The sequence below is a fragment of the Vicugna pacos genome, chromosome 17 (assembly GCF_048564905.1).
Source record: "Vicugna pacos chromosome 17, VicPac4, whole genome shotgun sequence".
Taxonomy (NCBI): domain Eukaryota; kingdom Metazoa; phylum Chordata; class Mammalia; order Artiodactyla; family Camelidae; genus Vicugna; species Vicugna pacos.
This window is the reverse complement of record NC_133003.1, coordinates 52,139,343-52,164,609: the sequence shown is the minus strand read 5'-3', so window position 1 is coordinate 52,164,609 and position 25,267 is coordinate 52,139,343. Positions and strand designations below refer to the sequence as shown.

The following is a 25,267-nucleotide window of genomic DNA, read 5'->3' as shown; positions in this document are numbered from 1 at the left end:
GCGTGTTGCTCCGTGAGAGCAGCTTCCATGTTGTGTCTTGTAGATCGTGACAGACCAGCAGACAGGACAGAAGATCCAGATAGTCACCGCAGTGGACGCCTCCGGGTCCCCCAAGCAGCAGCTCATCCTGACCAGCCCAGATGGAGCGGGAACTGGGAAGGTGATCCTGGCTTCCCCCGAGACCTCCAGCGCCAAGCAGCTCATATTCACCACCTCTGACAACCTTGTCCCCGGCAGGATCCAAGTAAGACCTGTTGACAGGTGTTTGTTTCAGCACTTCCGCTACTGGACTCGTTTTTGACCCTTACCTCTGCCGTGGAGGCCAAATCTATCTCTAGGAGGTCCTCTGGGGACCCGCACACATAGCAAGTTGCTGCCTCAGCTAAAGGAGTGAGCCAGCATGTGAGTGGGGGGAGCAGTGCTCAGATCGGGGGAGTTGAGCTGGGCACAGTCAGTGGCCCCACAGGAGACCGACCCGAGCACATGGCATGAGGCCACTGTAGAGTTGTTCTCAACTAAGGCCACATGGTGACAGCCCTTGGCCCGTGATGTTAGGGACACCACCAAGGGATGACCCCAGCCAGGCAAGGGCTGACTTGTTCCTCATCTTACTTCGGCCTGGCCCAGCTCTTCATTCAGCCTGTGTTCCTGTGGTTCTGGTCTCCACCTCTGTCCTGGTTCTCCCTGCTCTGGCAGGCGGGATGGGGTTGGGGCAGGTACAGGAAGGAGAAGAGCAAGGGCTGGGAGGAGAGCAGGCTTATCGGGAAGCACTGAATTTCCAGGCCATGTGGAGGGACAGGCACTCACGGCGAGTTCCTGTGAGGCCAAGCAAGGAGCACATTTAGTCTGGGTCACGATGGGATCCATAGTTTTGTTTGGTTCTAGTTTTTAATTTTTAAAAAATTTCTGATGACATAGATTTTGCCGTCTTAATTGTTTTTAGGTGTGCAGTTCAGTGGCACTAAGTACATTCACGTTGTTGTGCAACCACCACCAGCACCCGTCCCCAGAACTCTTCATCTTCCCAGACTGAAGCTCTGTCCTCAGCAAGCAACTCCCCCTCCTCCTTCCTCCAGACCCTGGCAGCCACTGTTGCACTTTCTTTGGACTTGACTGGCCTAGGGACCTCACATGAGTAGAGCTCTGCAGTGTCTGTCCTTCTGTGGCTGATGCATTTCTCTGGGCACCGTGTCCTCAGGTCCAGCTGTACTGCTGCGTGCGTTGGCGTTCCCTTCCTCTCACAGGCGGGACGGCAGTCCACTGTGTGCAGAGACCCCTCTTTGTTTACCCAGGCACCTGCTGACGGACACTTGGTCGCTTCTCCTCCTGACTTCTGTGAATGAGGCTAAGAAGCCCTGTGTTCTGTGGGTTCTACTGTGGGAAACATTCGGGGAGGAAAGGCTTTTTCCTTCTGCTGGAGCGAGGCCCAGAACACCGGCGTGTTCAGCTTTCAGGGCTGTGCTTCTGAGACGCCTCGCCGTGCAGTTAGTGCACACTCCGCACCCTTCTTTCCCAGGGTGCGTCCCCCTCGTCTGGAATCAGAGCTCCTCCTGCTCGTTTAGGCAGCTTCTTGTTTGTGAAAGGGAGGCTGAGGATTCTGGTGCATGTCTTACGAGAGGTCACACCACATAATGATTTCTGTGTGTGTTCCCACCGTACGTAAATCATCTCAGGGCTTCTTGCTGGCACATTATTTAGTAAGAGCTGTTTTTCACTTTTTCGTGTTGACACCAGTTACATTACTCTTCCAGGAGAGCAGCGCTGTTGGTCACCAGAAAGTCACCTACAAGTGAAGGTTTCAGGGGTCACCTCTTCTAGTCCTTGCGCCCCCAGCGGCTTCATGAGAGAGCTAGTTATTTAATCAATAAAGCTTAGTTATTTCTCTCCCAAATATACCTCCCTGTGTACTTTAAAGCTGTTTCATGGGAACAGACAGGAAGACTGCGGCATCTTCGTGTTGGAGCGTCTGCACGTGATTTCCCCCACGGCTCTCATCCGGAGAGGAGGGTAGATCACTGAAAACCAGTGTCTGACTCTGGACAGCCCCCACCCCGCCACCGAAGGGGCTTGGTCCTGCTCCAGGTGTCAGATCAAGTTGCCAGGTGAACTCTTCCCGGTGCTGCCCAGAGTTCTGCTTAGAAATCCACGACTGGGAATTGAGTTAAACATTACTTTGCTTCGTGCTCTGGTTTTCCATCAGCACCCTGCTTGTTTGCTGATTCTTCTTAGATTGTCACTGACTCTGCTTCTGTGGAGCGTCTGCTGGGGAAGGCCGAGGTCCAGCGGCCCCAGGTGGTCGAGTACTGTGTGGTGTGTGGCGACAAAGCGTCGGGTGAGTAACCCTGGGGCCCCTGGGTGCGCGTCAGGGACCGGCCTCACGAACATCATCGGGGAGGAGGGTTGTAGGTCTGAAAACATGAACTCCGCTTTTCCTGCTGGGGTGGTGGTATGAATAATAAGCAGACCAGTTTGTCAGATGGTAAGAATCAAAAGGAAAAGTCGGGAAACCATTTCTGTGCTGTGCAAGGCGTGGCTGAGTGCCAGGCACTGCTGTACTGCTAAGAAAGGAGTCGCTTCTCGGCTCGAGCTGTTATTTGGACACAGTGGTTGCCGTTTCACCAGCTGTTTGCTGTCTGTTCCTCCTTCGCCCGGACTGTAGCTGCCTGTCAGCCCTCACTGAGACAGTGTGAGGCACAGGAGGCCGTGCGATTCTGGCTGGTGTCCTGGGGTCCAGAAAGGGCCTGGAGGAGGTCGTGGTGGTGACCTTGGTGGTTGAGTGTGTGCAGTCAGGTAAAGCAGAAGCGGGGCTCCAGCTGGTGGGGCCAGGGCCCAGAGAGTTAACGTCCAGACCACTGGCTCTTTGGGGAATCGCTCCTGAGCGTCCATGGTTAGGGTTGTGCGTACAGGGAGACTAAAGAAGGTGTCTGACCGGAAAACTCAGACTTCAACCCTAACGGCAGGGAGCCATGAGTGATGAGGTCGTCAGGAAGAAGTGGAGACGCATTTAATAAAGCTGCAGGGCCCTGGCCTGAGTTCTGTAATGACTGCTTGGTCTCTTTATTCTGCGGTCACTATATTCACAGGAACTTGGGACACTGTGGTCCTGGCTTTAAAAAAGAAAGAAAAAAAAAAACAAAACGCTGAACCAAGCCTCTTAAGAGGAAGGCAGCCCCCCGGCGAGCCCCCACAGTGGGCCAGCCACTCCAGCCTTGCCGGCTGTACTCTGCCCCGCCCCACCCCGCCCCGCCCCTGAGGCCCTCACCTGCCCCTGCAGGCGGGGGCCAGCGCTGCCTCCCCCATCATCGCCCTTTCGTACAGACCTCTCTGGGCATCGTGTGTGTCCTGTTCTCACCGCTGCTTACAGGCCTGTCTTCCTCACCAGAGTGTGCTGTTTTTGTTAGAGCAAGAACCATGACTGAGCCCTTCATGTCTTTATCCCCATCTTCTTGCTCAGCAAGGAAAGTCACTCTGCAAACTTTGGAACAAATGAGTGAAGCGTGAACATAACAGAGGCCACCAGATCTGCTTGGCTTCCCTTTCTTGGCTTGAAGGAAAGGCTTCATCACAGGCTTGCAGTGCTGCTGTCTCCAGATATCAGAGATCACTCTAAGGTCTAGCTAGAGAGCCCAGAGAAATCCACTGCGGGGAAGGAAAAATGATGTCCACGTGGCCATCTAGCATGACTGTTCTTAAAGGCACACAGTCGAGACCCTCCAAGTGCACACTGGGAGAGTGCCTCCAAGTGCCAGAGCTGAGGACGATGGGTCTGTGATGAGCCTGTGAATTGTCCCCCCGTGATGTAGCTGTGCCCTGGGTTACACGAGACCACCCACGGGAGCGTCGCCATGGTCGGTCCCAGCAGAGCAGAGGCAGGCTGGGGCTCTCTTTAATGTTGGAGGTAATTAGAACGTAGAGACCCCAAAATAAACAAGCTTAGGAAAAACCTGTCTTAAGTAAATGTATTTCCAGGACTGCATTTTCAATACCCAATGCCAGTGAGCACCATCCATGGCAGCCTTCCTTGGGCCTGGGCCCCCCAGGTCTGGTCCTACTCTGCTCCCTCCCCACCTCCGCCTCAGTCTGGGGGTCCAGGGATGACTCACAGAGGGAGAAGTGCAGGGTGAGACCCTGCCAGTAAGAGAGCATGAGCTTGTGTTGTGCCTCACGGTGGGACAGGGGAGGTGAGGGGCTCCGCAAGCCCGGGGCTGCAGAGCCAGGACCTGGTGCGCCCAGCGGGCAGAACACCTCAGCCTGCGGCCGTGAGCTCCTGCTGTGAATTGGAGCATTAGGGCCATGCCATTTACCAGTGGTCACATAGCCTGTCTGAGCTTCCGTTTTTCCATCACAACCTCACAAGGCTGCTTTAAAGATGGTAGAAAGATTATATGAAGCCCTGGGCACCATGGCTGCGCTCCCTGAAGCACAGGGCCCATGGCAGGTGCCTCTGCCTTTGGGGAGCTGCTCAGGCTCCCTTTCCCTTTCAGGCCGTCACTATGGGGCTGTCAGCTGTGAAGGCTGCAAAGGTTTCTTCAAAAGGAGCGTAAGGAAAAATCTGACCTACAGCTGCCGGAGCAACCAAGACTGCATTATCAACAAACACCACCGGAACCGCTGTCAGTTCTGTCGGCTGAAGAAATGCCTGGAGATGGGCATGAAGATGGAATGTGAGTATTAGGGCACGTAGTGAGGTAGTAAGGAGGGAGAGGGCGAGGTTTCCACACCTGGCTTTAAACACTCTAAGAAAACAGCACCTGCGGAGGCTTCATCGTGGCTCACCTTCAGGGTCAGCTGGGCGATGCTGTGTCAGCCCTGCGGGGTCGGTCAGATTCCGTAGTGGGAACCTAGTCCAGACGGATCGGCGGCAGCCAAGGAGTGGGATGAGCGCGGTGCCGGGGAGGAGCCTGCCCCCAGGGCCTCACTCACATGTTGGGTCTGGGCTCATCTTTTCTTTCTTTTGAAAAGGTCTTTATTTTCTTCGGTGTTTCTGGCACGTGTGCTTGCTCTCATACCAGACTGCAAGAGGGAGAGGTCACTGGCGTCACGTGATGTCGCCCCCTTTAACCGTTGGCGGAGGCTGCACAGGCTTGAGCTGGACGTTGGAGTGGCTCCTCTGCCAGCAGAGCGTGGGCAGCTCTCTGGTGAGGGGTGTTCTCCTGGAGAGGGTCCCTCCGTCGGCCGCAGGAAGTGAGGCCGCACAGACGCCACGCTGCACTTTCTCGGCGGTGCCGCCACCTTGAGCCCTTTCTGTGGCTTTATTTGACGACACTGTTTGGCTCTGAGCATTTCTCTCCTTTGGCTGCATGCAGAGTCCGCCGTGAGCGTTTAGCCGTAATGCGTCTAGCACCAAGCTTACCCCTGTGGTGATGGGTTTCCGCAGAAGGACCTGTCCCTCCCCATGAAGGATGAGGTTTCTACTGATTGGAATCTTCCCTCTCAACATGCGTGTTTATGTTGTGGTTTAAGCTGTGCAGAGTGAACGGAAGCCCTTCGACGTGCAGCGGGAGAAGCCGAGCAACTGCGCTGCGTCGACTGAGAAGATCTACATCCGGAAGGACCTGCGAAGCCCTCTGATAGCCACGCCCACGTTCGTGGCAGACAAGGACGGAGCAAGGTCAGTGCCCGTCTTCACGAAGGGCAGCACCCTGGGCCGCCTCTGGGCCTAGCCAGAGGAAGCGCGATGACCCTGGGAAGGGCTCACGTGGCTCCCCCCGCTGCAGCCTTGATCTTGTTGGGCCTCATCTCTCTCTTTTTGGGGCCACTGCAGCCACACCTCTGGACAGGCCTGAAGATGGCTGACTTAAGATGGGGTCAGAATTTCTCCTGTCTCGGGCTCAGGTTACGTGCTGTAGCTCAGGTGTCATTCTTGTGGGGAAACAGCTGTTTCATGATTCAAGACTGGGGTTTTGTGCAGTACAGATAAAAGACCTAAGACCCAGGTGTGGTCCTACATAGTGCCACGGTTACTTTTATTTTTGGGTAGAGGTCTTTAGGTCTGTTTATTTATTATTTAGTTGTTCTTTGTTTTTTGTTTTTAATGGAGGTACTGGGGATTGAACCCAGGACCTCGTGTGTGCTAATAAGCATGCACTCTACCATTAGAGCTATACCCTCCCCCTCATACATTCTTTTTAATGTAATCTATTGAACTTAATTTTAAAGGAACAGAAAGGGAAAACAAGAAGTCTGCAATGTATCATAGCCAGCACTGGAGCTGGGAGTGCCTTGGTGATATTCTGAGGTCAGGTTAACGCTGTCAGCAGAGCAGCTGCAGTCTGGGGTCAGCATGGAAGCCTGGGGCTGTGCACCTGTGTGCACCGTAGACCCGACTTAGTGCACGTCTGATTGTAGAGAACAGGGGGTTGTACAGTCACCCAGTGGCTGAGTCTAGTTAGAGCGTTCCTTCTGCTCGGCGTTGCAGGTGTGGACGAGGCAGGTAAATGCAGCATGATCATACTGTACATTAAATGTTGGAAGCTACTCTGGGTTTCTTTATGTCTTAAATAGACAAACAGGTCTTCTTGATCCAGGGATGCTTGTGAACATCCAGCAGCCTTTGATACGTGAGGATGGTACGGTTCTCCTGGCCACGGATTCCAAGGTGACGTTCTCCACTTAAGCTTTCTCCTTCACCTTTACGTCGCGGTGCAGGCTGCTTCTCTGAATGTGTGCACCTCCTTCCTGGCCTTCAGAGACTGTGTTGACAGCGTGGCCTTCTGCATCTCCATTTACTTCTGATACAGCTGTGCTCTGATTTGTTTCAGGGATGCCAGTGTCTTTTTGGAAACTCAGTCAGGGCCGGCTGATCATGGTCATTTTACATGGCAGGGTCTAGAGTTCTGTTCAGTGAGAAGTCTGTGGTTCTCTCCTCTTTTAAGGCTTTCCCCTGGTACACACATCGGCAAACTCTTGGCGAGCTGAGAAAGGAGCTACTTACCCTGAGATGGCCTTTTGCAGAAGCCTCTGGTTCCTTTTTATTGGATGATCTGCAGGAAGAAGTTCAGCCATGATTCTAACAATTCTAGAACGGACAGAGCAGATCAACCACAGGGAGTTTAACTTGTGGACAGAGAGATGTTTGTCACCCCGAGAGAGAGGGCGAGCTGGCTGTCTCCTTTGGAGATAACCGGGGGAGGGGGGCTCCAGGCACGGGAACCCGGTGTTTCTCTCACCCTCTTGTCCCTGATGCGACTTGAGCAATGGTGCAGCAGCCCCAGCATCTCTGCTCTGGAAGGAGCAGCTCGGGAACAGCGCTGGTGCTGCCGCCGCCTTCAGAGCCAGAGCCAGAGCCAGGCCTGCGGGCCTCTCTCTCGCCGGCTCTCATGCACACACAGGGCCTTAAGGAACATCCTCCTTTGGGAAAGAAAAGGCAAAAATGGGAGCTGGTGGCCAGCACAGAGAGCTGCCCTCTGCCTGTTGGTCCTCAGCTGGGCTTCGAGCCCCCTGTCCTTGGGCGGTGGTGACAGATCATGCCTGGCTCCCTGCCATCACCCAGCAGACAGTGACTGACTACTTAGTTGGGTAGGGACACCATCCTGAAAGTTAGGCCCAAACCACCGTAAACTCCTGGTCACCAGGGCCCGCCCAGCCCCTGTTCTGCAGTGCCATCCGTGCGGAGACTGACTGCAGGGCCAGCTGGCACTCCTGGTCGCCCTGTGCCCTCCCTTCTCCACCTCAGGACCCCCACACAGGGGTGCTGGGAAACTCGAGCGAGGCACTTTTATAAAGCACGTGGCACACGGTGAGCCCTCAGTACATGTGAACTGTTGAGGTTCGTGGTGGTCGCTGGGTGGAGTAGGACAGTGGTGAAGACAGAGCTGCAGAGTCAGGGCCATGCCCAGCTGTCCCCCCTTCTGCCCTGGAGTCACAGGACCCGCCCAGCAGCCTGTCATGAATCTCAGGCACATGCAGCGCACCTAAAGCTGGCTGTTTCCAGAAACTAATTTTTAAACTTTTTACTTTGAAATCATTATACATTCAAAACCGTTTGCTTTGAATAAGTACAAAGATGCTACAGCGACCCTTGCACGCGTTACCCAGTCTCTCCCGCGGCTGCGTCCCGCACAGCAATACAGAACCAAGGCAGGCGTGGTGCTGGTGCGCGTGTGGGTGCTGTTCTGTCTCTCCCTTCTTTTCACTCTTCTGCAGCGTCCTCCCTCCAGCATAGCGGTCTGTCCTGGGGACCCACGTCTTTTAGCAGCTGCGTGAAATTCTGTTATATAGTTGTTCTGTGGTTTATTAATCAGTCGTTCATGATCTTTTCTGCTGATTCTAGTTTTTCGCTTTTATAATCAAAATACAGCAGACATTCATGTATACACATCATTTGTGTATACATATTTGTTTGAGTGTATCTTTGGCTTTCTTTCCCTTTTTTAACTTGAGATCTAATTCACATACCAGAAAATTTTCCCGTTTAGTGTACAATTCAGTGGTTTTCAGCTTGTTGTAACATCCCCCACTACCTAGTTTCAGAACATTTTCATCACCCCAGAAAGAAACCCTGAACCCATTAAGCAGTCACTACCCCCTCCCCACTCCCAACCCCTGCCAACCACTCATCTGCTTTCTGGCTGTAGTTTGTCAGTTCTGGGCATTTTATATAAAGGGAATTATACAATATACGGCCTTTTGTGCCTGGTTTCTTTCTCTTAGCTTAATGTTTTCAAGGTTCATCCATGTTGTGGCATGTATCGTGGTTCATGGTTCTTTATTGCCAGATGAGGTGCTGCTGAGTAGCTGTGCCGTGTGCTGTTCATCCATTCGTGAGCTGATGGACGTTTGGGGTGTTCCTGCTTTTTGTCTTTGAGGAGTAATGCTGCTGCGAGCGTTGCGTGCAAGGTGTTCTGTGGAAATGTTTCAATACCGCTTATGTATGTGCCTGCGAGTGGGACTGCTCTTGTCATTTACATTAGACGAGTCTCTGCTCAGATTTCTGAGGAACGACCAGGCTGTGTTCCCCAGCGGCTGCACCATTTTATACCCCCACCAGCAGTCTGTGCGTGTTCTGCTTTCTGCACATCCTCTCAACACTTGTTATTATCTGTCTTTTGGACTGTGACCATCCTAGTGGGTGTGAAGTGGTATCTCACTGTGGTTTTGATTTGCATCTTTATCACTGAGTTGTAGAGTTCTTCAGATACTCTGGCTACTAAATCAGATGTGTGATTTGCAAAACTTTCTTCCCATTCTGTGGGCTGTCCTGTGTGGTTGAGGGGGAGAGGCTGTCTTTCTACTTTCTTGATTATGTCTTTTGAAGCTCAAAGGTTTAAATTTTGGGGACATCCAGCTTACCTGTTTCTGTTCTGCCATTTCATCGCACGTGTAGATTTGTGTAACTACTATCACCGCCAGAAGTATTTCTTCCCAAAAAGCTCTTCCCCGCGCTGTCCTGTCCTGCCTGCATAGAAGCTGGCTTTAAAGCAGCCTTATACCTTCATTGCCCTGAGTCATGTGTGTGCACCTTTGACGCTGTTACTTTCTGATTAACAGGCTGAAACAAGCCAGGGGGCCCTGGGCACACTGGCAAACGTGGTGACTTCCCTTGCCAACCTAAGTGAGTCCCTGAACAATGGTGACACTTCGGAAATGCAGCCGGAGGACCAGTCTGCAAGTGAGATCACTCGGTACGAGCCCATGAGGCTGGAGGCCCCTCCCGACGCGCGCAGGCGCTGCCTCGTGAGGGTGGGTGGCAGTGGCTTGACGCCCACCCTGTGTTTAATCAAGGATTGTGGGATCGTCACGGGGCCCCTCACGTCTGTCGTGGGAACGTGGACTCACTGATACCACAGGACATAAAACAATCTCAGAACTTTTTATTCCAGCTAATAAAGGAAATTGAGCAACTCACTGGAAGTAGGGGGAAAGCTGTTCCTTGTACTGGTTGCTGTTTATGGTGCCTGAGCATCAGTCGTGCAGCCTTTTTCCAGGCGGTGAGTCTAGAGCTTAGCTCGACTCACCAGGGCAGACAGACACTAGCTGTTAGACGGCGCCGGCTGGCCCAGGTGCCTGCACGCGGCTGCGAGGGTCAGGGTTTGCTCCTTTCCCGTTGGACCAGCCACTCCTGCCATCTTGCCAGGCCAGGCAGGTGCGTGGCTGGGGCCACTGGAGGGCGCCGGTCCTCGTGTTCACTTGTGGTCTGATAGAAAACCTAGATCTAGATCCGATGGAAGAAGGAGGGGATTTGAGTTTGGGAGAATTCTGGTTCTACTGCTTGCTACGTGGGTGGTCATGGAGGAGTTAGCTTTCACATATGTGAAATGGAGAGAATTCTGCCTCAGAGAGTAGTCGTGAAAAGTAGAACTTACACACAAAAGGAACACAGAGCTCAGTGCCCAAGATGCTGTGGAGACAGCACGTGGAAGCCGCGTTCCTCTTCTCAGCAAGGGGAAGTTAGTTATCTTCCTGATGCGTCGTTTTCCTAAATTATGTCTCAGCTGGAGCTCTCCTCCTCCTAGAAGCCGCGGATTCATACGCTTGCTCGCCTCACTTTTGCTTGCAGGGCGTTTGACACCTTAGCTAAAGCACTTAACACCACAGACGGCTCCTCGCCCCCAAGCCTGGCGGATGGGCTGGACGGCGGCGGAGGGGGCAGCATCCATGTCATCAGCAGAGACCAGTCCACACCCATCATCGAGGTCGAAGGCCCCCTCCTCTCAGACACTCACGTCACGTTTAAGGTGAGGGCAGTCACCCTGCTGGGGGAGGGGCTCCGGCCTCAGCCAGGCTCAGTTTAAAAACCAAACCTTGACGTGAGCAAATTTCCACACAGTGGTGCTTGGTCAGGACCTTGTACTGCAGAGCAGTGTCCCCATTCTGCAGCATTTTCACTCACCTTCTGCTTATGTGGCCATTTGGCTCTGAAGGTGACCCTGAAGCAGGCCTGACCGCCTATCATTGCCAAGACAGGCTGATGCAGGCTGCCCAGCAAGGGCCACTCTGCCGTCTGCCTTCCGGTGACAGCTTGGCTTCAGCATAGGCTCAGGCAGGCCCTTTGTCTATTGCAGTGAGTGTTGTTCCCAGCCATTGGGGCTGACCTCTTGCCCTCTAGAGCCCCAGAAAAGAGAGCTCAGATAGGCTAGAAGATTGCCGCCGGGTCCTTGAGCGTCTCCCTGCCCTTGCCCCTCCTGGCCTCACTTGTCCAGGACACTCCCAGCTTCCCCGAAGCTCCTTAGTCTCTGGGTCTCCAGACCAAGTCTTCCAGTTCCCCTTGTATTCTCTGCTGGGAGAGGTCTGGCCAGTCACTTAGGAAGACGGGGATTCTGCCCGCGGTTGTTCCAAGGGTGCCGAGCTTCAGAGGCATTAGAGCCCCTCTTAGACACTGACATCCTGTCGGTGGGAAGCCCTCCTGCCCTCGGGGCTCCTGCTCACTCTCCCCCGTTACTGAGGCCGCCTGCCAGATCCCTGCGAGCCCATGAGTGACCCCGTGCCCCGACCTCAGTTAGACTGTGGCTTGAAATGGAATCACCTTAGAACAAGTAACAGAGTACTTGAGGCAGGAGTTGTGTGGGTGAGCTGGGAGGTCCCCGTCATTCCACATTCCTGGGGCCATCAGAGCCTGTTCACTGGGCAGGACAGCACGGGGAGTCAGTGCGGCCCCTGCAGAGGACACCTGCTCCGCACGGCTGGTCTGTACGGGGCTCCAGCGTCAGAGACGGTGACTCTGGCGGCCACGAGTGTTGAAACACGGCAGGGATTCGTGTGTTGACAGAGCTGCCGTACCTTGGTCCCCCGTGCCGTGTGCTCTCTCCCCCAGCTCACCATGCCCAGCCCGATGCCGGAGTACCTCAACGTGCACTACATCTGCGAGTCCGCGTCCCGCCTGCTCTTCCTCTCCATGCACTGGGCCCGGTCCATCCCGGCCTTCCAAGCCCTCGGGTAAGGGCTCTTCTCCCTGTGTGTCCTCAGGCAGGTCCCCCCCACCTCGCCGCTGCTCTAGGAGCTGCCGGGAAGATCTCTGAGGGCCTTTCCAGTCTGTTTCCTTGGCCTGATTTTTCTTGATAAGTGTAGTCAGTAGCCTGATAGCAAGGGGACCACGGCTGCCAATGCTGCGACGTTCCTCAGGCCTTTCCTGTGCCTCCTCCACGTGCCGAGGGTTTGGTGTGAGGAGCAGGGGCCGGAGTGGAGTAGGCAGGAGTCACCCTGAACTCCACGTAGGAGGCTCTGCATCCAGGGGCTCCTGAGAGGAGGACAGGTGGTTCTGTGGGGCAGCGGCCGTGCTGCCCCGAGGGTAGATTGCCCCCGCAGCTGACCCTTCCTCCCTGCTGCAGTCCCAGTGTCTGCCCCTCAGAGCCCACCCGCGGCTGTCCGTCCTCTGATCGCTGTAGCCTCTCATAAGCCACCCCATGGCTGTTAAGAGACAGATCGTTCATCCTTAGAGGGACTTCACTGAAGACATTCATAGACAGTGGTGTCGATGGAGAGTGACCCTGAACATTCCGTAGGCCTTCAACAAACATGCTGAAGCAGCTTCAGGGCGTGGGGGGACTTGGGGACGTGCCACGGGCACCCTCACCCACCCGCCTCTGTCTCCAGGCAGGACTGCAACACCAGCCTGGTGCGGGCCTGCTGGAACGAGCTCTTCACCCTCGGCCTGGCCCAGTGCGCCCAGGTCATGAGCCTCTCCACCATCCTGGCCGCCATCGTCAACCACCTGCAGAACAGCATCCAGGAAGGTAAGCTGGGGCTGCGGCCAGCCCGTGTCCCAAGCATCCTTAGCGGAGGGAAGTTTAACGTTCACATCACGGGACCCTCACGGTCAGAAGGTTTAAATTTCTACCTGACTGCCTTTTTCTCATATAATGAAGAGAAAGGAAAAGGAGGTAATTGGAAAAAGGTGTCATCTTCCAATATGTAGCCATGCAGTAGTAGTTTCAGAACAGTCACAGCTTGTTTTCATCTTCACGGACAGACTGCCCTTTCATGTGTGGTGTCTCCCAAATCCTCACACCTGGAAGTAGAAACTGCTATCTCAGGGTTACATTTAGGGAAACAGGTCCCACAGAGCTCCCTGGCTTGCCCGGATGAAGCAGCCAGTGGGACAGCTGGGAGCTGGGGCACGCTGCTGCATCACATGGAGCCCTAGTCCGAGGTGTGAAATGAACAGGTGCCTCCCCTGAATGCTGCGTGGTCAGGTCCCAGCCGTGCCAGGACTGGGACGAAGCCTGTGCGGCCTCCGCGTGCTGCGCGTCCCGGCGCCCTGAGGGCGCCGTGGAGGGAGCACACGCTGCCCCAGGGTCCAGACTAGCCCGGCAGAGCCGCGCCTGTGGCCGGATTGAAACTGAGCACCCAGGTGTGAGGCCTCAGAATGTGGGTTACCAGTCACTCCTTTGTTTTTCTAGTTATTCCTTTGGATTGGTTGTATAAAGGTGATTTTTAAAGCCCTGCAACATTTTACTGAATCTAAGTTAGGTTTGTTCACAAATGAGCTCTAGTTTTCTTTGTTTTTAACTGAATATAGTAACACTAACAGTGATCCTGGACATCCCACAGACCTTCAACAGTAAGCTGTTGTCACGAGGACTAAATCAGACAACAGATAAAATTGTTTCGACAGCCGAAAACTGCCAGCATGTTCAGGTTGGCAGATACTCCTTCCGTGCCCGCAGAGACTTAGAAGATCTAACCACTGCTGCGAACTGGCACGTGGCCTTCAGCACAGGGTGAAGGGAGCCGGCCCTCTGCGCCGGGGCCACTCGCCTGCTGGGGCTGGCTGTGGAGGCAGCGTGTGCGGTGGGCTGGACTTGGGGTGTGCGGCTCTTGAGGGAGCTGGTTTTTTCTTTGCGTGAAATCATTCTCATCTTTTTTCAGTCTGTGGCTCTCGTGCTATTCTCCCTGGCCCTTCTCAAAGGATCTGTGGTGTTGATTTCTAGATAAACTTTCTGGCGATCGGATAAAGCAAGTCATGGAGCACATCTGGAAGCTTCAGGAGTTCTGTAACAGCATGGCAAGGCTGGACGTGGACGGCTACGAGTACGCGTACCTTAAAGCCATAGTTCTCTTCAGCCCCGGTAAGACGCCCGGGGGCGCGCGGGGCGGCTTCCACCTGTGTCCGCTGGTGTCTCTGCGCGTGGGCGCGTTGTCAGGGGTCGGCAGTGTAGAGCGCCCTGGCGAACGCTGTGTGACTGGAGGTTCCCACGGTAGATGCGCTTTGCTAGCTCACACCCATGCGTACGTTCTTTTAAATCCTGCCTTTACCCTCCCAGAGAAACCCACTAGAGTGCCAGCCAATGTCATACACTGACTGGACCTCATCTGTGTCCTGACTATAAGCCATCGGTCAAACAGGATCTCGGCCAACAAATTTGAGTGTACAGTTGGCCCGCTATTTCCATGGGTCCCACATCTGTGGGTTCAGCCAACCACGAATCGAAAATATTCAATGGAAAAAAAATCCAGGAGTTCCAAAAAGCAAACCTTGAATTTGCTGTATACCAGCAACTAAGTACAATTGTTTACATAGCATTTATATTGTTAGGTATTAGAAGTAGGCTGGAGGTGACTTAAAAGTACACGGGGAGACACGCTTAGGTTACAATGCCACACCGCTAATGTGAAGAGCATCCGTGGATTTTGGTGTCCGTGGGAGGTCCTGGAACCAGTGCCCCGTGGGTGCCAAGGGACCACTGTGCTCCCCATCCAGCTCCCTTTTTTGTTTTGATTTGTTTTGTTTTGCTCTCTGTCGGTTTTTAGGTATGTTAGACATATAATGCAGCCAGTCTGAGACCGCAGGAGTCCCCCTGGGCCCTAGGGCAGTGGCAGCTGCAGGGCAGCCACAGGGCGTGGTCACAGCACTGGGACAAGAGGTGGGAAGTAAGAGTGGACCAAGCTGGCTCACTCCCCCTCAGCCGTTCTCCTCGGGCCTCCTAGAGGCTGCTCAGTGAGCGGTGTAGTGTCCTCAACAGCAGGGGCTGGACAGTGTGGACACCCCCCCCCCGCCCTCCACTCACCAACAGAACAGGTGATACAAAATGGGAGATGTTACGTGATTAAATGTCTAGAAAGCAGGCGATGATTTCTCGTTTCATGTGGTGTGTGCTTCCCAGAGCGAGCAGGCAGCCGCCCCAGGTCTAGAACCAGCCCGAAGCGGGTGCTGCTCAGCCAGTGTGGCCACCCAGGAGGCCGTAGCCCGCTCCTGGGAACCTTTTGGCTTTGGCAGGACACACAGGAGAAACCAGCATTCTAGCAGCAATATCCAGACCAGCCCAGCCTTCAGGGTTCAACCTGCTGTACCTGAGAAATGTTTCAGAAGTTTGACTAAAAATAAGTACTAAGAAGTTTGCAAGTGAGGCTTTCCAAATACAGAGGGCAGTTTAGGGTATTTTTCTTTTTTCAGATCATCCAGGTTTGACCAGCACAAGCCAGATTGAAAAATTCCAGGAAAAGGCCCAGATGGAGCTGCAGGACTATGTACAGAAAACCTACTCGGAAGACACGTACCGGTGAGGCACCCGCAGCGCCAGCCGTCCGCGCGCAGCCCGTGGGGCTCCGTGTGGTCACGCTCAGTCCTCGCACCTCCCAGCGGGTCGTGGCGGGGGGTGCTACAGGCCGTCGCGTGCCGCTGGGTGAGGCCTTGGGGGGCTCCTCTGTAATTTGAGGGGCTGGAAGTTGTGATCTCCTTTGGGGCTTGAGGTGCGGGTTCTCACGGAGACCCCCTCGTCCACAATAGTCAGAAGCTCGGCCTCTTTGTTCTGCATCCAGTGAAGAGGCAGTACTAGCCAGAGTGTTTGACCAAAAAGTTTTCGTTGACAGAAACCAAGTCCGACCCCTATAAAGAGTGAGGGGGTTGTACAAAATAATAATTTCACCCTCAGATTAACTGATTTTTAAGAGTCCCTTTATTTGAGTGAAAATTTATAATGTTTGTGCAGCAAAAAATACATATATATGCCTTTTTCATGCAGATTTGAATAGGAAGGTGTTTTGAAATAGGGCAGAGTGTACTGGCAGGCTTTCCTTCCAGCCAAGTGGAAGAGCTCTTTCCTCGCGATCAGTTCTTGACCCACTGGAGGCCCATGTGGATTCTGGGGCCCCATCAAGCATTATATTCCCCTCCCCTTTCCCCCTCGTGTCTTCTGCAAACGGACCTCAGTCAGCAGGTGCCCTGTGAACTTGAGATGCCCCAGCCCCAGGGGGACTGTTTCTCAGGTGTGGCTGGGGGCCTGTGGCTGACCTGCCTGCTTTAGCCACACCTCGACGGCCCAGACACAGCTTTTGCCAAAGCAGGATCGATCCGTTCTCTCCTGAAATTGCTGAAGAGCTCACAGTGAATCTAGAGTAACTCCAGCTTCAACACGCACAGAATGGGGCTGTCAAGCGACACACCCTCAGCCAGGGCTCGTGCGGGCACACTATCCCGAGGCGGCCATGGGCCCACTCCCACACAGCCTGTGGCCGGAAGAGGCCCCTCTGGGGGCTGTTCGGTGAGCCCCAGCACACGGGAGTCACCGGGAACGGTAGCTCTCTGGCCTTTGAAAGTACATGTTTCTGAGAAGTCCTGAGTCACAGCTGGTCCAGTCCGGGAGCCCGGGGGAGGGGAAGCGGGCAGGCCTTACATGACAGCAGGGGCCTCTCACGGACTCTGAAGCACCGAGACCGCTCCCCAGGGAGAGGCCCTAGGGCGGCCGTGGCCTGCTTCAGCGCGTCACCGTCTCCACCTTTCCCGTCCTCAGGCCTTTGCTCGCGCCGTTAGCTCTTCCTGAAGGGCTCTCCTGCCCTTTGCATCTCTGCCAAGATTGCGCCTCTGGTAGAAACCTGGGCCAGCATCTTAGGGCCAGCTGCGGGGTCCTCCCTGATGGCCTTGCTGATTTCCCGAGACCCTGCAGCCCGTCGGCCCCTCTGGCACCTGCAGGGCCCACAGTGGCTGGGCGGATGGATGGCGGTGCTGGAATACCGCTTGCATAATACAGATGTATTTTCCCTTTTGAAAAATAACTTAATATTCACTCTGCAGAAAAAAATTAGCACATTCTGGAAAGCAAAAAGAAAACTTGAGTTCTGTGTGAATACCACTGCTCAGAGATACCTGTTAGCATTTTATGTATTTACTTCCACATACTTCTCATGTATGTGCAGTCGGAATCATAAAATAGAAATACACACTCATCATCCTTTGTGGCCAAGGAGGCGCCGTAATTTCCTTACCACCTCCCTGCTGATGGAAATGCCGGTCGTTTCTGGTCTGGGCTGGCCCTGCCGAGCGCGCGCTCTGGGCACCAGCTATGGGGCGGCCCGTCCACGGATGCTTCAGAGTGTCCAGCGACCTGCCAGGACAGGGCCGTGATGTGCCCTCCCAGGGTCTCTTCAAAACAAAAGTAATCTTACTGCTGTATTTTAAATTATAAAATGCTAAATGAAACTTGGAAGTTAGAGAACTATAGAAAAAGCGTGAATTGGTTAAGTCACTCCAGATCCCAATGCCAGAGGCCAGCCATTGGCGCTCTGGTGACCGTCCTTCCAGAAACCTTGCCCCCTGAGGTGCACATGGGTGACACGTGCTGGGGAGGTCGCACCGTGCTCACCGCCGCGCGGCCTCCCCCACCCCCCCCATGAGTACGCAGTGACTGGTTACACAGAGACACCGCCCTTCATTTTAACCCACCCTCCAGTGGCAGGTTTCCAGATTTTTCTTGTCAGTGTGGTTGCAGAGAGTTGTTATAAACAATGAAGGGGACATATTTGTACATAATCTTTGCACTCACTTGTGATTTTTTTTTTCCTCGTGATGAATTCCTGTAAGAGACAAATCAGACAAGCAGGGGTGGAGAGTGAATGTTTTGTTCCCTGCTGAGCCGTGCAGGCAGGGCCCCAGGAGCCCATCCAGGACGAAGTCTGACGGCAGCGGACCCCTCCTCTGACAGCCCTCCCTCCTTCTCACAGGTTGGCCCGGATTCTCGTCCGCCTGCCGGCGCTCAGGCTCATGAGCTCCAGCATCACGGAGGAGCTGTTCTTCACCGGCCTCATTGGCAACGTCTCCATAGACAGCATAATCCCCTACATCCTCAAGATGGAGACCGCGGAGTACAACGGCCAGATCACCGGAGCCAGCCTGTAGCTCGCACGCCCCCGCTGCCGGGCCGGGCCAGGCCCATCGCCGCTCGGACAGACAGACAGGTGGCACCTGGTACGTGCACGGATCTCCAGTACGTTAGCTGCTTCCTGCCAGGTTTCTGTTAACCCCAGACAGTAGCAACTGAAAGACTAGTAGGATCTTTTCCTGCCATAAGAAATGTTTTAATGCCTTTTGATGAAGCAGCAGATTTTGGAACAATCTTTTAATTCAATTTGTATTTAGAAATTCTCAAAAGGCAAAAAAAGAAAAGCAAAGTTTTATAACGTCAGAGACTAGTATTAAAAAAAACTAAAAACTAAAAGAACCTAAGAGAACAGTATGTGTATATATATTAAAAATGTCCTTGGAATTAATAGCTACTAATTACCAGGGTAATAATATTAGCACTTTCTAAGCACTTCTTATCAATGTGTAATGTTCGCAACATCTTGCCTTTGTGCAGGGCAAATGGAAAACTGTGTGTCTTTTGCCGAAATGCTAATGATTTCTGTGAAAATGCAATAGGGTACAGGAGACAATCATTTGTGTTTAAGGAAGGCAGGCATCATTCCTAACTGTACGCGTACATCGCTGGTGTCGAGCTCGGCTCCGAGGAGTGGGTGAGATGTGGCTTATCTGTCCGTGCGGTCAGTCGGGGTGTGGCAGCACGACCATGGTGACCCAGACTCGAAGCTTCCTCAGCCAGAGCGCATGCTTGTCGGGGGCCCTGGCCCTGCCTGCTCTGACAGGCCGCGCAGGCTTCTCCAAACCCGGGCTCTCTTCTGGTGACTGGTTCTCAAAATTGGATTAAACGAGTCAGACGTTAACTGCCAATTCCTGCAGCGACCGAAAACGTCCCCAGCACATCTCCGCCACCCGCAGCTGATGAAGTGTTCTGACCGAAAGGTGCAAGGTGGGCATTGTGAACCCTTAACAGGACTTCCTGACTGCAGTGTGGGGGGCTGCACGTGGCCAGGTGGAGGAGTGGGAGGGCTCCCTTCTCAACAGTTTCCACCCCAGATGCCCCCTGAGAAGGGCCTGTGTTCCTGCAGTTCGGGCAGAGGTGGGTGTCGGCACCCAGTGGGACGGTTTTCAGTGTCTCCAGACTCAGCACTTCTGTCAGCAGGTCTCTTGGTGGTCCTGGCGCCTCTCGCACTTGGGTTCCACAGGGTTGTGCCCGCAGACACCCCTGGAGTGTCCTGGATGGTGGGTGCAGAAGCAGGCCGCCTGCTCCTCAAAACCACCCCTAATTCCCAGTTACCTTCTCCTTGTAAGTTACAGTGGCCGTCGCTTACAACACAGAATGTGGTTTGGGGGCAGTGGTGTCAGAGGAAAGCGCCCGTAAACTCCCACAGATGTGAATAAGCAGTGAGGCTGGGTCGGTACGTGGTACTTCCTTTCTGTGTAGCCCAGGTTAAGAAAATACAGCGTGAGGCCAAACTGGCATGTCTCGAACCTTTCATCAGAGGATGTCCCAAGCACTCATGCCTCCAGGTGTCCTGGTCCGTCTGGACGCGCAGCCCAAAGCGGAGGGGAGCGAGGCGGGTGCCCGCGGCTGTGCGTGGGTGCTGGGCTGCTCACAGCAGAGCAGGCCGCTTTCCTCTGAAGTTATCGGCACCATTTGGATTTGATTATATCATTTGTAGTTCATGCTTTGGGAGCAAATTTGAGAAATGGTAGGGGTGCCCACTATAAAATGATGGAAAGGATTTAATTTTGCCAGCTTAAATTCTTGGTTTTCTAACTTTGAAGTGATTTAAATTTCAAAATTAAGATAAAACTGGCCAAGAGGATGGCCAAGGTAGGTGTGTGTCATTTCTGCTCGTGAAGGATTTTCGCAGAGGGCATTTTGAAGCACGTGTGCGTGTCTTACACAGCAAGTTGCCTATTTTTCTGTTCTGGTTTTTGAATGTAAGCATGTCTGTGGGTGATGTAGCAGCTCCCTGGGAGCACATGTCACGTCTGAGCTCTTGGTGGTGCAGAGGTCAGTGCTGGCTGGCTCCCCTCCTTCCAGGGGCAGGCCTGTGTCTGTGAGGCTTAAACCTAGACTGAGGTCCTGAGCACGGCACTGTGGAGACGTGTCGGGATGGGGAGGCGTGAGCACTCGGGCAAGAAGTGCCACGCTTCAGGAGGGCCACCGGTTCTACCCGGCCCTGCCCCCGAGTCCCTTCACTGGTGACAGCTGATTCCAGTGGACCGCTGTGGGCTTTGTACACGCACTAGTTTCCCAGAGCCTCTTGGCCAGACCTGGAAGTGGGTTTTTCCTTGCGAATCGGCTCCAGGTTCCCTGAATTCTTGCTGCCCCCGTCATCTTAGGCCTTTGCCAGCAGGTCCGTTCCCTCTCTTGGCAAACTTACTTAAGGAGATTGTAAGCAAATATTTGGGCTCAACTTTCACAAGGGTTTTAACCTCTTAGAAGTTTGTTAAACTCTGGTTTAGTGATGTGAGACCAGCCCTCTGCCGCCTGAATCTGAGCGGAATACACCAGGAGCGGGTCCTTTGCCACGGAGCGCGGTCCCAGGCCACCTTCCCCATCCCCATCCCCCCTTAGCAGGGGGGTGGGACGGACACACCGTCACTGCTCAGTGACGTGCGCTCTCTTCCAGAGCTGTTTCAGATGACGTTGGACAGTTAGGTGTTGGAATTTGTGGAGTTCATTACATCTAATCTCAAAACAGAACAGGAAGAGATTTAGAAAAAGACCAAATTACTCAAGCATTTTCCAAGTTATTTCTGGGAAGTATTTTTGCAGAAGTGTGTTACCGCCCTTGATTTGAGATGTCTGTATGGGGTGGGGGGGTACATTATTTATTGTCTAGCCTTTGCTGTGAGGCTGTGGTTGGGGTTCCTTTGTCATTTGGGTTTTGTATTTAATTTCAGGTGTAGTCACTTGTAAGATGTTGTGTAACTGCCCTCAAGAGGGATTGTTTTCTAGCCTGTCAGTGTCAGTATTAAACGTGCACTCTGTCTCGAGGCGGTGGCGATGGATGCGGTGGCGATAGATGCGGCGCCGGGATGTGGGGAGCCATGCACTGGAAGGGCTCGCGCTGTAGCGGTGCCGTGACTCGGGGAAGAGGGGCACGTCTGCCTCACCAGCAGCCCTTGGCTGGGGATCCAGGTGCCAGGGCCTGATGAGATTAGATCCTGGCAGCGCCCTGCCCGCCTTCCAGTGGAAGTGACCCAGGTGTGGTGGGGCCGTCGGGGACATCTCAGCTCCTCTGAGTCCAGGTCGTGGAAAGCGGCATCTTCCAACGCTCACCTTTATTTCGGAGGGTGGTGCCCTTCAGAGCCTGGGAAGGTCCAAGAAGGCAGGGCAGAGGCCCACGTGCTCCCCTCGTCCCACCCGTTCTCTCTAGGCCATGCAGCGCTTTGAAAATGTCTTAACTCTGATGTAAATTTGCAGAGCCAGCCCCCCACTGCGGCAGGGGGTGGGCGTCTGTTCACGGGTCCTGGGCCTCCCACGTGTGCCTCCCTCCGGCGTGCACGCGTGTCCTGCCCTGGGTCCCCGCGGCAGCGCCGTGCGTGTACAGATTTATAGGCTTGTGTGACTGGATGAATGTACATGTGTTTATACCTTCTCCGTGTACAGTGTACATAGCGTGTGTGTACATAGGTGTACATTATGTATACAGACATGTAGCCACGTACCCAGATTCTGCTGTTTTACAGAGAACCCGTGACAAGAGTTGCCACAGTAAGTTGCTGTGGGTGTCCCAAGGTCCCAGGACGGGTCTGCTGAGATATCCTTAACTCCATTTTCCTTTGGGTGAGCCTGGCCGGGAAAGGCCAGAGGTCAGAATCGCTACACCGGGAGTCCCAGACAGAAAGGCCCTGGCAGGACCACACTCGCTTCTCCAGGCTCAGACAAGGGCTAGGAAGCTAGAAGGCAGTCTATCCTCATGTCCGAAACCAGGTGGGGACCTTGAACCTAGTCATTACACACCGACCTGTGGCCTGAGCGAAGGAACTGGGCTGTGAGAGCCGACGCCATCCTGCCTGCGTCTGGGCCCGACTCCCAGTGCGGTAGCAACAGCCCACCTGCCCTGGGCTCGGTCAGCAAAGGTGGGCACCGCCCTGTGACCATCTCCCTAACACAGTCGAAAGACAAGTATTTAAAAATAAGCATGAATAGTGATTGCTAACTTTTATAACATAAAATTATAAATTACAAATCATAATTTACTTCTCTAAATGTAGCACGTAAATGAAGCCCACTGACCTTGTTTCTGTAAATTATGATTTAAAAATCTTTAAATTTCAGATAAAAAAAGGATTTTAGTATGGATGTAGGCCCTTAAAGCCACAGATGCAAATGTTCCTCATCCCGCTCTATCCTGACAAGTCTTCCCCATTAATCGGGCTGTAAACTGAGACCCGGCCCAGCCGGAGAGGCTCACAGACCTGGCAGGCGGGGGCCTGGCGGGGGCGCCACGGGGTAAGTGCAGAAACTCATCGTCCACAGGTTGCTTTAAAAAAAAAAAAAAAGACATGTTTGAAAACCCTTCATTGAGACCACAGTACTCAGTGCCTTTTGTGAGACGGCGCATCCTCAGCCTTCAGCTTCCCGCAGCGTCGGGCCTCTCTGCGTCCTGGCCCGGCGTGACAATCACACTGTGGGAGGTGGCTTTCCAGTTAAAGTACAAGCGGGAGGAAGCCTGACAGCCTCCAAACGGATCTTTAGAAGTTTCCCTTTGGGGCTACTTTTCTTAACTGTAATCTAAGAATAATTAAACTGTAAGTTTAAAAAAGGCGTCCTGGGGGTGGGGTGAGGGAGGTCTGAGGCGTCTTTAATGCCCAGCTGTACTTGCAGTTAAGGAGCCAGCAGTACTTTTGAAATGCTGGGGAAACGGCTCAGCAGCATTTATCGGCTGACTGCGCTGAAGCTCAGTACCTAGGATGACACCTGGAAATAGCAGACTCCACATTAAAAACGGCTTTTCCTTAGGAAAGTGTGATCGGTTATCATTAACACCCGGGCGCTCATGGACTCTAGTGCTGGACTATTTTTCTAGTCTCTCCGTTCTCCCAGTTACCTTGTAAACCAGTGTTCAGCTAGTTTTATAACTGAAAGATGTACGTTTTTCATAGTACAAACCATAGTTTTTACCTGTAGTTTGGACCTCTCTGTTAAAATGTAGCTGCACTACCAGGCCTTTTGAAAGAAGTCTGTTAAAGGAAATTTGGGTGTTAGATTTTCTTGGGACCGTTTCTGTAACCTCTGCCCTTCACAACATAGAAAATACTGTTTATGCCATTACAGTTTAATTCCAGGTTTAAAATCTGTTGAAGGCTGTAGCTTGAAATCAGCTTTGTTTATGTGATGGCATTTAAAAAATAGCATGTTTCTTTTTAAACTGAATTTTATACCTAATCAATGTCTTCAGTCTTGGAGAAGAATTTGCATTGTTGTGTTTGTATATAGTGTATTGCAGTGCATGAATTAGCTTTATGCATTTTATTAAATGCTGTTTCCATGTGGCATTATTGTTGTGGCTTATTTACTACTACCTAAATGAGGTTTATACTATTAAAGTGAATTAAAGGCTAACGTGTATCCTGCTCATTTCTCCTCCTAACAGTAATACCGGTAGGGCCTGCCCCCCACAGGCACCCAGCACTCCCTGCCAGAACCCAGGTAGGTGGCGCGTGAGTGCCCTGGTAGTCAGCCCCACTCTCCCACCGCACCTCAGCCCTGGCCCAGAGTGCCTTAGCCCTTGACGGTCCACTGGATGGCGCACTGGACTTAGATACCTTTACTGGAAAAGCATCTCCTCTCCCTCCTCCCAGTGGGGCCGCTCCTCGGTGTGGCGGCCAAGAAGCCTCACAGACATTTCAGGAGCAAAGCACAGCTTGGGCTGCAGACACAGAGCCAGGCCTCAAACCCGGAGACACATCCTGTAAGGATATTTGCAAGCCAGGGTAAAAATGTGTTCTTAAAGTTTCAAAAGTTAGAACCTGCTCATTATGTTGTCTGACCTCTCGTTTCACAGGTGAGGATTCTGAGGTCCGAAGCCAGATTTGTGGCAGAACTCACTGGCTGTCAAATAGCTTTAAATGGCTCTGCCAGGTAGAACTCAGAATGAAAAAAGAAAACCGGTCACTTGCCTAAAACAAGGCCAAAACCCATCTGGTGACCATTGCTTATGCAAATAAAATTAAAGTATGTCGGTTATAAAATCCTCATAGTAACCTTTACTAATTTCTTCCCGTTTCTGTAAGTCGTAAACCCATCTTCTTACCACCGATAAAGTAGGGAACAGACGGCAAACGTTTAAGGAGACTTCACTCCATGAACGTCACCTGCCACCTACGAAACAGTCCAGCAAACAGTAACCCACAGTGCCACCCATCAGGCACCGGACGTTTCTCCTCTCTCTAAAGGGGCCAAAACCTGGCTTGGGTCAGGGCCATCTCCCCCGAGCAACCCTTGGGGGCCCCTGTGGAGGGAAGGACCGTCTTCCCAAGGCCATGTCTCACAAGCCCTGGAGCCAGACCAAAGGAACCAACGCTTTCTGAAAAGCCCCGTGAACCACTGTGACAGCCCGGGCGGCCATCGGCCAGCCGTGGTGTCAGAAACGCAGCAGGGCTCCGCATGGAGGACAGGAGTTTCCAGCTACCCTCCAAAATGGTGCTGCGGTGTGGTCATTCAGGACCCCTGCCCATTTCCACACGCCCACGTTCCCTCCCAAGCCTCCCAAGCCATCACCCTGCACACAGGGCTGGTACAAAACCACAGCGACCCACAACCTGAGCATCAGACGTGACAGCAGGCCAACTTCTCCCAATTCAACGGGGTAACCTCCCACATTTACACCAGACACCCCAGTCCCCCGCTGCCCACGGCCGGTGCCTCAGGGGGCAGGCACCGCCTTTCTCCCCGTCTCGTGGCGAGCGTTAGGCCGAGGCCGAGGCTCCAGTCCGCAGAGGAGCTCAGACGGCCCCGCTCTTCTAAGCACCGCGGTCTCAACCTCCACACGGGAGCCGGAGGGCAAAACTGGCCGCCACCAGCCCTCGGGCCAGGGCCCGAAAGTCCCCGCCAGGCGGGCTCCCCAGGGAAGGGTGTGCCTCCACGGGCCGTGTCTCTGGCACAGCCACACCCGGAAGTCAGGTGGCCTTAGTTTAACAAGCAGGCACTGCAGGGAGGCTCGCCCAGGGATCTCTGAAAAGTCCCAAAATGCCTGCCTGGAGGGGCGTCTACACGACCAGCCGGACGGCTCCGGC

The 25,267-nt window shown here is 53.5% G+C and overlaps 1 protein-coding gene and 1 long non-coding RNA gene across 10 annotated transcripts in view; one reads left to right on the top strand and one right to left on the bottom strand.

The window, feature by feature from the left end:
* Positions 1-23,527, top strand: part of NR2C2 (nuclear receptor subfamily 2 group C member 2) — a 90,372-nt gene extending 66,845 nt beyond the window's left edge. For all 9 annotated transcript variants that reach the window (XM_072941913.1, XM_072941909.1, XM_072941910.1 and 6 more), the window contains 12 exons: positions 44-244; positions 2,230-2,332; positions 4,485-4,664; positions 5,464-5,611; positions 6,505-6,598; positions 9,490-9,623; positions 10,499-10,676; positions 11,753-11,874; positions 12,532-12,671; positions 13,869-14,006; positions 15,332-15,437; positions 17,875-23,527. In XM_072941913.1, coding sequence (XP_072798014.1) covers positions 44-244; positions 2,230-2,332; positions 4,485-4,664; positions 5,464-5,611; positions 6,505-6,598; positions 9,490-9,623; positions 10,499-10,676; positions 11,753-11,874; positions 12,532-12,671; positions 13,869-14,006; positions 15,332-15,437; positions 17,875-18,049 — 1,719 coding nt within the window. In that variant the 3' untranslated portion in view covers positions 18,050-23,527. The remainder of the gene's footprint in view (positions 1-43; positions 245-2,229; positions 2,333-4,484; positions 4,665-5,463; positions 5,612-6,504; positions 6,599-9,489; positions 9,624-10,498; positions 10,677-11,752; positions 11,875-12,531; positions 12,672-13,868; positions 14,007-15,331; positions 15,438-17,874) is intronic.
* On the bottom strand, positions 15,816-17,877 carry LOC140686827 (uncharacterized). The gene is made up of 2 exons (XR_012060807.1): positions 17,597-17,877; positions 15,816-17,258 (listed from the first exon to the last, which is right to left on the bottom strand). It is a non-coding gene; the product is annotated as an uncharacterized lncRNA (long non-coding RNA).
* Positions 23,528-25,267: the final 1,740 nt, after the last annotated feature.